This window comes from Mus caroli, unplaced genomic scaffold (genome assembly GCF_978045245.1).
Source record: "Mus caroli unplaced genomic scaffold, Mus_caroli_1 scaffold_17, whole genome shotgun sequence".
NCBI classification, from domain to species: Eukaryota; Metazoa; Chordata; class Mammalia; order Rodentia; family Muridae; genus Mus; species Mus caroli.
Genome location: NW_028227272.1, coordinates 53,638,002 through 53,652,788, shown reverse-complemented (window position 1 = coordinate 53,652,788; position 14,787 = coordinate 53,638,002). Strand labels below are relative to the sequence as shown.

Genomic DNA, 14,787 nt, shown 5'->3' with positions numbered 1-14,787 from the left:
TGAGGAGACACACTCCACGTGGGGGCAATAAAGTGTGGTTTCCCTATTAGGATAGACAGAGGAGTCTGAGATCATCTGTGTAGCAGAGTCTGCTTCAGAATTCTACTTCGCCTGGCATATAAAGAGCCTTCAAACTGTCATGGTTGAGAGGCTGGAGAGATGGCTTAGTGGTTAAGAGCAGTGACTGCTCTTCCAGCGGTCCTAAGTTCAATTCCCAGCAACCACACAGTGGATCACAACCACCTGTAATGGGATCTGATGCCCTTTTCTGGTGTGTCTGAAGACAGTTACAGTGTACTCATATACATAAAATAAATTTTTTAAAAACAATCTTAAAAACAACAACAAAACAGTGATGGTTGAGTACCTAACCAGCCCAGTAGTTGTCATCTTCCAAGAAAAGTCAGACAAGTCTCTTCTCTAAAGACTCAGGCAATAAACTATACTGTTTCTCATCACTTTTCAACTTAGAAATTTCTAATGTGTGGAACACTTTAACTAAACTGTGACGTCCATGTGTCTATGTGTGGAAATCATCAAAAAAAAAAAAAAAAAAGCAGAATACTAGAATAAGGGCCCATCCAAATTATGAGCCTTGGGCTAGCATGATGGGTAACTGAGTTCTATATCTTAGAAACACATTATAGAAAGAGAGGACCAACTTCTGCAGATTGTCCTCTGATTTTCTAATTTCTGTATTTGTACAGGGACATGTACCTGTACATACCCCCACCCCCCACACACAAATAAATACGTTTTATAAAACCTTAACCTCTGTAGGCTACTTTCTAACATTAAAATAGCCCCGAAGTAAATAAATATCAACCTACACAATGCAAAGCAAGTATCTACAATGGTGTTAAAAAAATAAGAAATATTTAATTAGCACCTAGCTAAGACTGACCCTGAAGATGATGATGGATAGATGCTGTCTGTTGACCTTACTACCTCAGATGAATAAGATGGCTCAACAGACACTCTCAATAGGCTGACAACATAATGTAGAACAAGTCAACACATTTGGTTGGGCATTGGAAGAGAAACAAGGAATGGGGAACGGTACCCCATTTGCTTCACCTGTGTTTGGCAGTAGTTTCTTCCCAGTAGTTATACCTCAAATGCACCTGTCTTCTGCAAATTATTTTGGGTAAGATATTACAAAGATGACATATATACAAGATAATAATGACAAATATTGGTTCAAAAGTGGGTCTTGAGACAAAGCCATACTGTTGGTAAGCTCCATACTGGAACTTACCAACAGTAATATGCTTGCCCTCTTTGGATGATACTCATTGTCCTAGATCATGTTTGATTGTGTTAGAGGCAACAGCTCTCAAATAGGGTCATAGAAACTTTCATTTTTGTTGTTATTTGCTCTGTGAATACCTAATTTCTATTTTTACTTGTGTGACCTGCAGAGAATCATTTGAATATTAAACCTGGGTATTTAAATTACTCCCAAGGAGATCTGAGAGAAGATAGCTCTTGATAGAGCCAGATAATCTATGCCAATCTGAGAAATTATGCAGTTCCCACTTCCAGGTGGGAAGAAATTGGTACAAATAGGCTCAAATAGGTGCTGCAATGTCTCAGAAATCTATAAATCCTCTTTCATTTGGTCTGAGAAATAATTAAATTTTCAGAATTCCAGATACCATATTCCTCAAGTATAGGAAACACATTCTAAATGAATATAAATCATTTTTAGACTATCTTTAAGCATTATATCTCTTTCTTACTAGGAGTTGATTAAACATGGTGCATATACATTAAATGCATTCTAATTTTATTAACAGCATTTTGCACATGTAAACACATGATTTATATTATTAAAATATCTCAAGGGAACACAGCAGTTCCATTTGCCCATGGAATAGATAGGTTGGCATTTGAAGTTTTATTAGGCCCATTCCTATAGCTCTAAGGAAGTTAGGACTGTTTCATTTGATCAGAATGGTTTATAAACTTTAATAGGACTACAGCCATAGCGACCAGTTGTTAACTGTGTTGAATTAAGTCTGCTTCTTGTAACTTATATTCCACACTGCACACTGTTAACAGATAGAGGCCCTTCAGATGTTGTGATGGCTTCTGTGGGAGATGATAAAATGGAAAACCAAGTAACCATGAAGACTGACTTGTGCATAGAAAGTCGTTTGGAATAATGGAAAAACAAGTATTTTTACTATTTTCATTCTATAATTAATATTTAACTAGAATTATTTTTGAGAAACAAGACTATATATGATAGCTAATTTAGTAGGCTAGGTTTAGAAAAGTAAAAAATTCTTTTCCAACATTTTTAGGGATATTTGAAGTTGATTTTTGAAATGAGTTGAAACTTTAAATTCTAATTTTACAAATATTTTCCAAAATATATACAAAAAGGAATTGATGTGTGAATTTAAGAAAATTATATGAGATGGGCAACATTTAATTTTGATACAACCAAAGAAAAATACACTTGTGATTATTACCTGTTCCTACTCCGTTTTTATGGGACGTCCCTCTGGGTTTGGTTTTATCAGGCCTTGTAGTTGTTTTGTTCAGAGCTACAACAAAGTAGGGATTCGATATTCAGTATTAAAAGTTTGCAGCCAAGGAAAACAAAACTTTTCACAGAACTGAAAATCATTTAGCTAGGCAATAAAGTAATGACAGCTCACATACAGAAGAATACATGATCCAGAATATAGAATATAGACACCACACTCTAGTCATAAACTTTCATAAGTAATAATGAAAATCTGAATTATACTGGGGTGGTCACTGGGTTTCAGGATCTTTTCTTTAAAAAAAAAGGCAAGTAGCAAGGGAATTTCTAATTCTGAGTGTAAAATATTTTTTATTTTTTTATTAGATATTTTCTTTATTTACATTTCAAATGCTATCCCTAAAGTCCCCTACCTACCCACTCCCATTTCTTGGCCCTGGCATTCCCCTGTACTGGGGCATATAAAGTTTGCAAGACCAAGGGGCCTCTCTTCCCAATGATGGCCGACTAGGCCATCTTCTGCTACATATGCAGCTAGAGAGATGATATAAGACACATTCCAAAACAGAATTGAAGGAATATCAGGACTACATTTTACCAAGTGAAAACTGAGACCTGAAATGTATTTAATGTCAAGGCCACTCGTAAATTGGTGATCCTTTTGTGGACTTTTTAATTACAGTAGTCTTTGTATTGATCCACTGTTGAGCACTGAGCCATGATCCTACCATGTATATCTCTGTCCTGTTCTCTAGAAAACCAAACACTAGCTGTTGCCTGTTTTTTCATTCTATTTTTGATTCCACTCAGCACCTCAGTTTCCTCAAACAGACCTCCTAGCACGTGGTCAGCACTCACTCATTGTAAACCATTATTATTTCTGTATTCTACAGAAATGTTCAGTCAGTCACATATGAAAGATTCCTTGATTTTTGTAACACAAAGTCACGTAGAAATACCTTCTTGTAATAGATTTTTCTACCTAACTACCTTTAGGAGTTAGAGATTATAACCAAAATATTAGCTCTCTATATGATAGACTAGGAGACAGCAGATTCCCAGCAGGCAGGCAAAGGACAAAAACCCTAGGAAGATTAATCTGTTTCCACATAGACATTTAAGATAGCTAACTTCCTGCTTCTTCCTCCCCAAGACAAACACTTGATGGGAGCTGAACTTCCTCTTCACTCCAAGAAACTATTGGGGAGCACTAATGCGGAGGGAAATAATCTACTTCCCTTTCTTTGTCCAGATCATCCAACAACCTGGGACAGCCCAAATCAGTCAATTCCCAGAGAGAAAGACCACTCATTAAACACACACACACACACACAGACACACACACACACACCACTCCAATTCCAGCTCTGGGTCTCCTTCCTATACCAGGACTCTGCCAATGTGTAGTTGGTTGTCTTTGGGCATCTACTTTCAACAGGATCTGGTTGAGAGATGAGACCTTGCTCTTGTGCCTTTTTATTCTTTAGTATAAGAAAAAGAAACCATTCCTGCACCCTTAGATGAGTCCACTTTCAAATATGTGTATGCGTACATACTTACATTATATATTGAATATTACATATATGATATTCAAAGAATATAAGAATGCTGTTTCGTTTCCCTAACATACCTGGAGGTACATTCACAAAGATCACACCTTTGTGAATGGCTTGTTTCAGTCAGGACCTTGAGAATAGCTAGAATCGCAATGGAAAAGGACAAGAAAGAGCAGAAAGGCCTTAGCTGGTGCTGAGATGCTGGTGCCATAGCACAAGAGCAACCTACACCGAGCAATTAGCATTGCCTTAAATTCCCAAAAGGATAGAGTTACAATCCCTCTCTGAATTGGTTCGTATGACGTCTCTCTCTCTCAATACAGAACTATACTTTTGTTGTTTATAAATATGTGTATCCTTTGAATTGTGGACAAGAATTCCTGAAAGGAATCTGTGTCAGCAAGAGTGATTAGCTGATACAAACTACCATGATGTGGAGAGGTTGGAATAATGCAGGTCCAGAGCTTGAATAATTTCAAGCTACCATTAGCCTCCTAAATAGCCAATCCTAGTCTACCTTCTGTGTATGCTATAACTAACAGATAAATCTTTAGGGGCGCATTAGCTAAGAAGGCTACGAGCTTCCACCAACCCACAAGTGAAGAATGTCACCACCAGGTAGCATCTGAGACTTGTAAGAGAGATTCCCCAGCTTCCTGTACTCTAGTTGGCCCCTCAGATGTGCCTACTAGTTTGTTTTAAAATGTCCCACTTTACAACTTTCTTTGTTCTGGGACTAAAAAACATGCATGAAACTACTTGACACACATGATATTCCAACAAAGAAGACTGGAATGTATTTTCCTGGGCTATGGTCACTGAAAATTTTGGCTCCAAGATAAATCATGTTTTTTTATCCTTTTAGAGATGAGAGGTGTTTCTTTTGAAGACAAAGGATACCAAGTAAAACTATTCTCTTTGACACTGAAAACCCTCTCTGACTAGAATGAGGCCATTTGTTTTCTGAGGCAAGAAAAAACACATTTGAAATTGTCACAAAATTTTAAGGTGTGTGCAACTTATGAATAAGCCTCACCAAAATACTTGTTCAGTTCCACAGAGGTCTCTGAATCTTAATTAACATCCATTTAAAAAAAAAACAAACCTTTAAGTCTTATCACATTAGTGAACTAAGCCCTTCAAGTATCCACAAGGACCAGAATGTCCGTGTTCCTTTTATTTCAACGTAATGGTAGATGACCCAGATTCCTTCTCTCTCAACACTTCCACCTTTGGGAAATCTGCATTTTTGTCCTCTGTAGCTTTCCCAGGCTACTGATTGCATAGGTCATCAGAGAAAGATGATGAGAAAGATCAGAGAAAAGCTTTCTTACCAGGCTTGCCATGTGGCCTGTCAGGTATTCTGGGCCTCACAGGAGCTGTATGCAATCTGTGTGGTGCTGAAATAGAAGACAGAGTTTATAGATGAGTATACCCAATAATTAGTACGTGAAAGGCCAGCCAATTGACCTTAGTTACCTAGGGACCAATAAGGAGGAAACTTCCCATAGAAATAGAAAGAACATTCTGAAATTGCCAATTACTTATCACCTAGATCATGCAAAAGGGATAGAAAACAAATGAAAATACCCGTGGCTGGAAGGCAAAAGTACACAGAATGAGGTAGGTCATTTGTAATATTAAGAATCAATCATTTAGTATATGGTTGCCAAAAGTATTAATTTTATCAGGTGGTTGCTTAACATGATAAATACATAATAACCCATCCATCCATCTACCTATACATCCATCAATCCAGCCAGCCACCTACCCAGCCAGCCACCTACCCAGCCAGCCACCTACCCAGCCAGCCACCTACCCAGCCAGCCACCTACCCAGCCAGCCACCTACCCAGCCAGCCACCTACCCAGCCAGCCAGCATTCTCAATAAGGAACTACTATCCCATGGAACATTACTTTTACAAAGAAAGCAATCTTAAGGGATAAAAGGAGAAATATAAAGAAAGGAGACTTAGATGGCTAAGAAAATTAATAACATCATGCAGTCCTTATCTGTGTCTTTGCTTATGAACTCTGAAATTAATAAATATTCACTGTCTGTGATTGCCGTACAGAGGTATGAAAGAAAACATACTCATTGTCCCACCTGTCAAGGAAAAGTGATCAAGGGATCCTAAAACTAACTTGCTACCTCCTGGTACACAGCGCCTGCCCGTGAAGGAGTGGAAACGGAGCCTTGCTGAATGAAGAGGTAGTGACCCTTGCAGGCAAATCGGGGGAAGATAAAGAACTATTTGTGTGCCCTAAGGACTTAATGCATGTGCTGCTCCTGGAGTCTATGGACTGCTGATAGTGCACTGCAGACCACACATGTATTCCTGCCACCAAGTCTCTTGGTAATACTTTAGCTATAGACAGGATAAAAAAAAAAGTTTTTCTTGTAAGCTATACAAATGTTACATCATTTAATGGTTTTGAACACATCATGAGTGGATATTTATTAACCATAAATCAGTAATGTTTTGCCTGGCGGGCTTTAAAAAAAAAATACCACCTGTAAAATAGCTCATGCCGTAGCTGTGGCTTAGACGCTTCCAGCGTGAAGGCTTTGATGAGCAGGATTTTGCCATACAACAGGCCAACAACAGAGGCAGACTGAGATCTTCCAGAGGCCTCTCTGGGGCCATCCCAAGGGTATTAACCACAGCGAACACAAAGCCTAATGCCCACAGAGCCAAAAATGCCTCATGGTGATTTGCAAACGGTTCCCTTTGATTTTACTTTGAGAAAGTGCCAGTTGTTTTAACCCAGTTCTGCTTTTCGTGTAAATCCCTTTGAGTATTTGATTGCTTTTGCTGAGAGAGAAATAAAAGGATTCTGGTTTCTTATTTTCCTTGTCATAGACAACGTCCAAATCTCCCAACTTCGCACAGGAAGGAGATCAGAGCAGGGTGCAGTAATACCCAGCCGTGTGCTGCCATTACTTCAACACCAGGACATGAGAGTGTTTGTTCTGGTTTTTCTAGGAAGAACTTAAAGAGCTGGAATAAAATTGAACTTTAGGCTGAGGCACTCAGACAGCTCAGCACCCGACAGCACATGGCCTCCAGAAAACCGCTCTAACTTCTTTACACATAAAAAGGAAGATGATGGAGTTTTCTGACTTTGTAATCATGTAAACAGCATGCCATGAATTTTTGCGTGGTGGCCAGTAAAACAAAAATTAAAAATATTTCATATCTTTTTTTTTAACCTCTATAAGTATTAAAAATAAAGTATTTAAAACAACATCAGAAATAAATACACAGTGATGATAGGAGTTCTGCCTCGTTCCAATGGAGACAAGATCAAGAGCTCAAAGTCAAATAATCATGACTTCCTAAGATGCCTTTGGGCATCTTCAATACACATTGCTGCAGTGTATTGAAGCAGAAAGCTTGGTACATAGAGATGACTCACTGTGTAAAAACGCTTGTCGCCACACCTGGCAAGCTGAATCCCCAGAATCCTAGCGATGCGATGAGAGGACCAGGGTCGATTCCATCAAGACACCCTCTGACCTCCATACACATGCCATGGCATGGCCACAGATACCCTCTTATTAGCCCCATGTGCAGACAAAATAAATACATGGAGAAACAAAAGTGGAAGGTAGAGAGAAATGAGCTTAAGATGGAGCATTTTTTGTGTGGCCATTGTCTCTAGAAGTGGAAAGCAAGGTTGCCACAGAGAAACTATGTAGGTGCATCTCGTAGCCAGTTCTGTTGTGGCCCAAGGAGAACCGCTGCTGAGGGTGTGCAATGGCACAGTCTCGAGCATCAGTGGTATTCACGCGGTTAGAGCACAGCATCGGAAGGAATGATTTTTCTGCCTCTAGTCTCTCCGTTGCTCTGGGCTATCTGAGGAATAGCATTAAACCAGCCCCAATGTCCCAGATGGACCTGAAGGGCCTCAGAGCTCAGGCACAGCTTATCAAGAGGGTCCTGATAACACATAGCTTGTCTTCATCAAAGTTGCCCCTCTCTATTTCTAATCAGGGTTATTGGAAGGCACCCGTTTATGGGTACTCCTCTTTTCCCTGAAGATGGCTTCCTAATTATTATTAGAAATTCCATGCAACTGTACCCTAAGTGAACCTAAACAGAACTTTTGAGACAAAACCAGGGAAGCATAAACCCTAGAATAACAGAGCAAAGCCTCAAATTAAGAGCTATCTGGACCTGGATACAAGAAAAAATTATAGAGCAAAAAATTATTGTACAACCCTGCTCAGATCATTTTGTTGAAGAGGTACATCATTTTAGCACCAGGATGCTACTGCCATTCTAGACAGTAACCTGGTTTTCAAAAAGAGAAGAAAATACCAAAGCCAGGGAGGGTTGTAGCCATACAGAGCTGACTGTGTGTCGTCAGTGGATGAAGCTGGCAAAGAGGGCTTGAGAAGGGAAAGCAAAGTAGGAAGATGGAGAAGGCCTGCCTTATTTGTCAGATATGACAATCAGGCTCATGAAGGTTCAGCAAGGTAAACAAACAAATATCCCCGAAGCCCTAGGGACTTTAAAAATCAGCATCCTATATCCAACAATACATCTGAAGCAACAACCAAAAAAGCTGTGTACTCAAAATGGCACTCAATTTACCCAAGACCTTTCATCATTAATATGAAATCAATCGAGTAGTTCACTCCAGTGAGGAAATATCTGAAAGCAAAATTTCTTGATCAAAGGAAAATAAGGAAAAATTTCCCTCCAAGAGAGGAGAACCAGCATTACCCTGAGTTGTCTTTGCCATTTCAGTTGTTCGTGGAATCTTAGTTGTGAAGAGCTCTTGGGTAGACTGGTCTGTTTCTTCTAGGGAAAAAAAAAACAACAGTAGGATGCTGTGCTTTAAACAGCCATCTTCACGAACAGAACAAGGGCAAAGCAAAAAATAACACATCACTCAGATCTCCATCCTTTATAGTAACCTAAAGTGAATGCATATGTTAATGACTTGGCTTTGCTGTTGTATATTACTGTTTTAGTGATTATCACAAGGACTTCCAAGGCATCTTTGAGTTCAGAATCCTTTTGCTTTGCTTTTTGGTGTTACAGCCCTGGGGACTGAACCCCAGGCAAGTGCCCTGCTACTGAGTGAAAGGGCCGAGGTAGCTGTTTTATGTAGTTGCTATCCTTGGATGTACCTGATAATATCCTTGAAAATACCTTAAATGTATTAGGTTTTTTGTCTCTTCCCTACTCTACAATTTATATAGAGAAAATAAATAGAACACATGGAGAGATGTTCAATTGTAGAAGAAGAAATATCCTTTTGTTTTCTATGTGTCAAAATAGAAATGTATGTGTCCTGATATTCAGACATGCTGTTCTTGGCAAAATAAGTCCCACCTTCATGTTATCCTGAAATCATTACATCATAGTGACAAGGTACATGATATTGCTTATTCTGCTACCTTAAAATTCAAGGAAATTGCTGGTTAGGTAGTAGGATTGCCCTCTTTTTTGCCTGCCCCAGTTTATTCTCATGATTGAATTTCTGGGAAGAGATTTGTGATGGGTGTGAGGTGATGGTTCTTTCTTCAGTCAATGAAGAGGCATTTAAAAAGTAAAACAAAACAAGACAGGGAGTGGAAATTAGAGTATTAGTGTATTTAGTGTTAATTTTATGAAGTACTTTTAACTTTACCATTTCATGACTTTGCAGACATAGGCTAAAATGATATGCATTGTTAATCATTAGGGTTTATTTGCTCCTTCCATTTAAAGTTTTCTTCCAAATGAACTTCATTTCGATATATAATCAGGGGCTGGAGAGATGGCTCAGCAGTTAAGAGCACTGACTGCTCTTCCAAAGGTCCTGAGATCAAATCCCAGCAACCACATGGCTCACAATCATCTATAATGAGATCTGATGCCCTCTTCTTGTGTGTCTGAAGACAGCTACAGTGTATTTAGATATAATAAGTACATCTTTAAAAAATTTAAATAAATACATATATGATCAGGTAGTTACACATGCGTGTACACACAAACACACGATGGTGGATTCACTTAAAAAGGGATAAAGAGAGGAAAATAAAGCCATTGAGTCAAAAAACAAAAACAAAAACAAAACCACCTCTGCAGGATGCAAGAAGGAAAGGGCTGAAGGGCCAACCAATGTGACTTCCCCATCATTTTCACTCAGGACCCAGCAAATGATTTCCACAATTGTGGCCATATTTATGTTGAGTTCTTCAAAAGCAACAGATCATATCAACCACTTTCTTGTCTGATCCATCATCTTTCTGCAGGCAACCTATAAGCTCTGTGGGTGTCCTATTATTATCATAAGCCCTCTCTAGATTGCTTGAAGTGTAAACAGATGAAAATGTTATGCAAGTAATTGCTTGTTGTACCATTTGAGGGAAACACCGGAGCACTTCCTATACAATTATTTACAAAGTAGTTTGCATTCAGGAGAACTGACTGTACTTGGAGCTTGACTGCCGAGATGCTTGCAGACATTCTTCTTGAATGGGAAGTCACACAATGTAAAAGTTGAGTGAACTGAGCTTGTTACTTGAAGGGCAATCTGTAAATGATAAGTCCCTTGTGGAGCAAAATAACACAATTTACCCATGGCGGTTTGTAGTTCCTCTTGACTAGGTCTTGGTGAAATCACAGGTATGAGAGGAATGCCCCGTGTCTCTAAAGGTGCTGCAAAAGAAAAAGTACTAAGTTGGTAAGTTATTAAGTCAAGGCCAGTAATAAACCAGAACTGCACAGCAGGAGACACCTTCATATGAATATAATAGAGAAAACATCTCCTGAATGGTAAAGAAAGTTAGCATGCACAGGACTCTCAGGAAAAAGACCATGGAATGCTAGCTTAATGATTCTTAACTGTTTTCTACCAGGAGGCATAATAAATAACATTCTGGTTTCCCTCTGTAAGGGAGACCTGGCCAAGATAGAATGTGGTTAGGACACCTTCCTGGTTTTCTGATTGTAGCTCTGTCTCTCAACCATTCACCTCAAAGCCAAACGGATTACAAAACTGTTGGGATAAGCCTTTTGAGTCTACTCTAACAAGCACATCACTGGCAGCTTTTACATTTTGACCAATATTAAACTTCTTGCATCAGTCTGTCATGCTTTGATGTATGCTACTGTGTTGCAGCATCACAGCTGAGAGCCATTAAACCAGCAGGAGTTATTAACTAGATGGGGAACAGGGAAAGTGGAATCATAGAGATAAGTGAGGTAGATATGGGCAAGCTTGGTAATGAGCCTTCCTGGGCTGGTCTCCAAAGCAAAACCTTTCAGTATGGAAACCATGCTTCTCTTTATTGGAAACGGTAGCCACTGGGAGAATGCCATCAGGAAGTGAACAGAGAAGCAGTGACTTTTCAATTAGCAATCATTTGAGAAAGACCTGCAATCTTGATGGTATCAGAAAATGTAAGTAAGCTGGTTGGTTAATATGAGAAAAACATTACCTATTGTTGTCTTTGGTGGCTCAACTCTAAAGGTGACAGGAGGCAGAACTATGCCAAAAAGTAAACCAAAGAAATACTTGTGAGAACTGCTACACAGTCAAAGCATAGATAGATAGAGTTACTTAAACACTTGAGTATCCCTTAGGAATCATAATAAATATGAGAAAGCGCTACTGGAGTCAAGGAACTTAGCTAAATCTTTATTTCATTCACCAGTCATTCATCACTTGAGGAAAACATGAATCAACAGGCAACCATTTAGTTTTTACTAAAAACAAAACAAAGTACACAAAAAAGTGTAAAACAGTTATCTCAGCTAATAAATGAGTTGTATAATTTCAACATGATCTCCTCTTCAGTAAAAACATTTCCAAAACAAGTAAAACCTATTATGTTAATCTTCATATATTTAATCAGGAAAAAAACTTTAAATAGGATTATATGGCCGAACTTCCTACATAGAAACATATTTCATAGCCATACTTTTCTGTATCATATCCCTTTTATTTATATATTTACAACAGGATTTTTAAAACATAAATATATACTCTAACTAGGAAAATAAAATGTTTTGTTTTTTTTTTTTTTTTTTTTTTACCAGTTTCACTGTGAGTGACCTCTGGATCTGGTTTAAGGGAAAGTCGTTCATCTTTTGGAACTGAAAGAAAAATATTATAAAACACTGCATACTACTGGAGTGAACATAATCTTTAGGTGTAAATCCCTAAAGCAAGAAGGATGCAAAGGCAAAAGAGCAAAGCCTTGAAAGAATGACCATTCTTTCAAAATGGAGACTACGCCTTCCTGAAGAAGGGTCTGGTTACAGTGAACACATGTAAGTTGGTCATAGTTGATGCTGAAGCTGCACTTAAACAAAACAGGGGGTGGGGGTGGGGAGAGAGAGAAGAAAAACAGAAAGAAAAGAAAATGGATAATCTAGACACAGGGAATTAGTTTCCCCTTAAGGTTGTTGTTTTCAAGACTTTCAAGAAAATTTTTGAGCTCAAGTGGTAGCTGCCATTTGACACTCATTAAAATTCAGAGAGCAGTAGAAAATACATTAAATCAGATAAATGGTCCTCAGACTAAGACAAGAGACCAAAATCTCGAGTACCTAAGAGGAGGGGGGGAACAAAACTTCATTGCAAGTGACCCTGAAAAATTACTGTGGAAAGAAAATAAAGGCAACGGAGCTGGCTAGCCCCTAGAAGTAGCTGTGTGTGAATCCCATGATTGTGATCAGTACAGAATAAATGCTAGACAAACCCACACTACTACCAACTTCTGCCTTGCTTAATGGCATGGCTTCTTGTGTGTTGGGTGTTATACATACCTAACATTTGAGAATATTAAGATAATTTAGTTAAACAATAAACCAGCTTATAGTAGAAACACAATAAAGTTTGAATGCTTGTGCTCTTTGTTAACAAAATGAAATAGATAGCTCACTGACTGGTTTATTTGTTTGGTTTTGTTTTTTGTTTTTCTGTTTGTTTTTTTTTTAACTGGGGGAAAATACCAGAGTGGTATCCTGTTGCTCATATCAGATCGCCAAGCCAAAACCTTAGGGCATGGTGCACCTATAGTGAGGTCCTGCCTAGGCCTACTTTCTTAATGCAAAGCTTTCCTTTCACACTGAGGATTTGCAAGACACCAGCATCTCTTTTGTTAGTGTGATTTCCTTGCATCCTGCTGGAAGCTTTAAAAATTAAGATTTAGGCAGGAGCTCTGCCTCACAATGATGATGAAGCAACCTTCACACCTTGAGGCAGCTGAGCACAACCTAATTTAGGTTGTCTAGAATGGACTTTGTTTTGATTGGGGAAAGAGGGATGGTTTCATCCATATGCCGCATTGGTTTTTACTCTAGAATTTACAGCAGTCAATTACAGTTCTGGAATTTTGAACATGACTAGTAGAATAAAGACTTTACTCAAACTAGGCATGGTGGCACACGCCTTTAATGCCAGCATCTGGGAGGCAGAGGCAACAAGATCTCTATGAGTTCCAGGCCAGCCTGATCAGAGTGCTCATAAGCTTAAAGAAAAAAAAAATTCCAGAGGAATTTAAAAGTCTCATATTTTTATTTATTTATGTAATATAGGAAAAGATCAGTAATTCATAAATTTGAAGAAAATCCACCCCAATACCAAACTCTTGCCCTTTCCACTTGGTGTTTTGGGGAATTCATTTCCAACTTTAAATCAAACTAAACGTTTACTTGGAGGCTGAAGGGAAAGGTGCTTTGATTTAGCTCTGCAAAGGCCATAAAGATGCTAAAAAGAATGCTGCTGTTCATAGATGTCTATTGATGACAGTTCCGGGCTGGACGTGGAAGAGCTGGGATTAAGGGAGGAAAGATGTGCTACTCACAGACCAGCAATACTCTAAACACATCAGTGGCTGCTGCTTCAGCTCCCTGCAGAGTTTGCAAGAGGTTAATGTGGATTCCAGCTGCTAATGCTGGCACCTCCCTTGTTAGCATGAAGTGGTGATTTCATAAACTGCAGAGCAAACTCTCTAGTGCAGGTGAAACCAGTGGGGCAGAAAGCAGCTGAGTGAATCCCAGCAAAGGCCTATGAATCCTGTTCCCTACTTGATCCTCTGCTGTTCTAAGCAAGTCAGACTTTCTCCCCGCTGAGGCTTTCATCTGCATATCAAATCCAACATGGTTAGAATCCCTAAAACATGTCCTCCACGCTGAGGGCATCTCATCAATATAAATGATGATGATAATTTGTTTGAGAACGCATTTTTGATTTCTTTGTATTTATCATTAGTGTATCATTATGTAATTAAATTAACCAATTTATATCATTAATATCAACTGTCCGATCAATTATATCAACCACCTTCTTAGGTAAACTGGGTCATTCTAAAGAAAAGTTAACTATAAAAAGTTACACTTTTTATACACTTTCTGAGTAGAAAGTGTCAAGTGGGGACAATTGTAAAATGCACATACATGAATGTGTCACTGGAGTTCAGTGGTAAAATCAAAACACTATTGGAGAAAACTGGTATAATATGGCCTGTTAAGAGTGTTTACCCCACCCAGGGGATGCAGCCAGATCGCTTCCCTTAGAAACATGAAATATGTAGACTATGTGGGCTTTTCCTTACTGCGAGTGTGAGAGGGACCCAATGTCCCACCCCTACCTCTGCTTTCCTTGTGCTATTGGTCTGCCCCTTTCCATCTCCTCTAATGCATGTTAGCTTTCATTATTTAGTCCTATCCTAGTTAGTTTTTGACATAGGGTTCCATGTAGCCCAGGCTGGTCCCAAACTTGCCA

General features: G+C 38.8%; 1 protein-coding gene across 7 annotated transcripts in view; it reads right to left on the bottom strand.

Annotated features, from left to right (window-relative positions):
• The window catches only part of Abi3bp (ABI family member 3 binding protein), a 217,080-nt gene that overhangs the window by 26,362 nt on the left and 175,931 nt on the right, over positions 1–14,787 (bottom strand). For 4 of the 7 annotated variants that reach the window (XM_085832338.1, XM_085832334.1, XM_085832335.1 and 1 more), the window contains 6 exons: positions 12,093–12,152; positions 11,495–11,542; positions 10,632–10,712; positions 8,787–8,864; positions 5,388–5,453; positions 2,481–2,555 (listed from right to left, as the gene is read on the bottom strand). In XM_085832338.1, coding sequence (XP_085688464.1) covers positions 2,481–2,555; positions 5,388–5,453; positions 8,787–8,864; positions 10,632–10,712; positions 11,495–11,542; positions 12,093–12,152 — 408 coding nt within the window. The remainder of the gene's footprint in view (positions 1–2,480; positions 2,556–5,387; positions 5,454–8,786; positions 8,865–10,631; positions 10,713–11,494; positions 11,543–12,092; positions 12,153–14,787) is intronic. The other 3 variants (XM_085832336.1, XM_021184507.2, XM_085832337.1) reach the window with 1 other exon arrangement.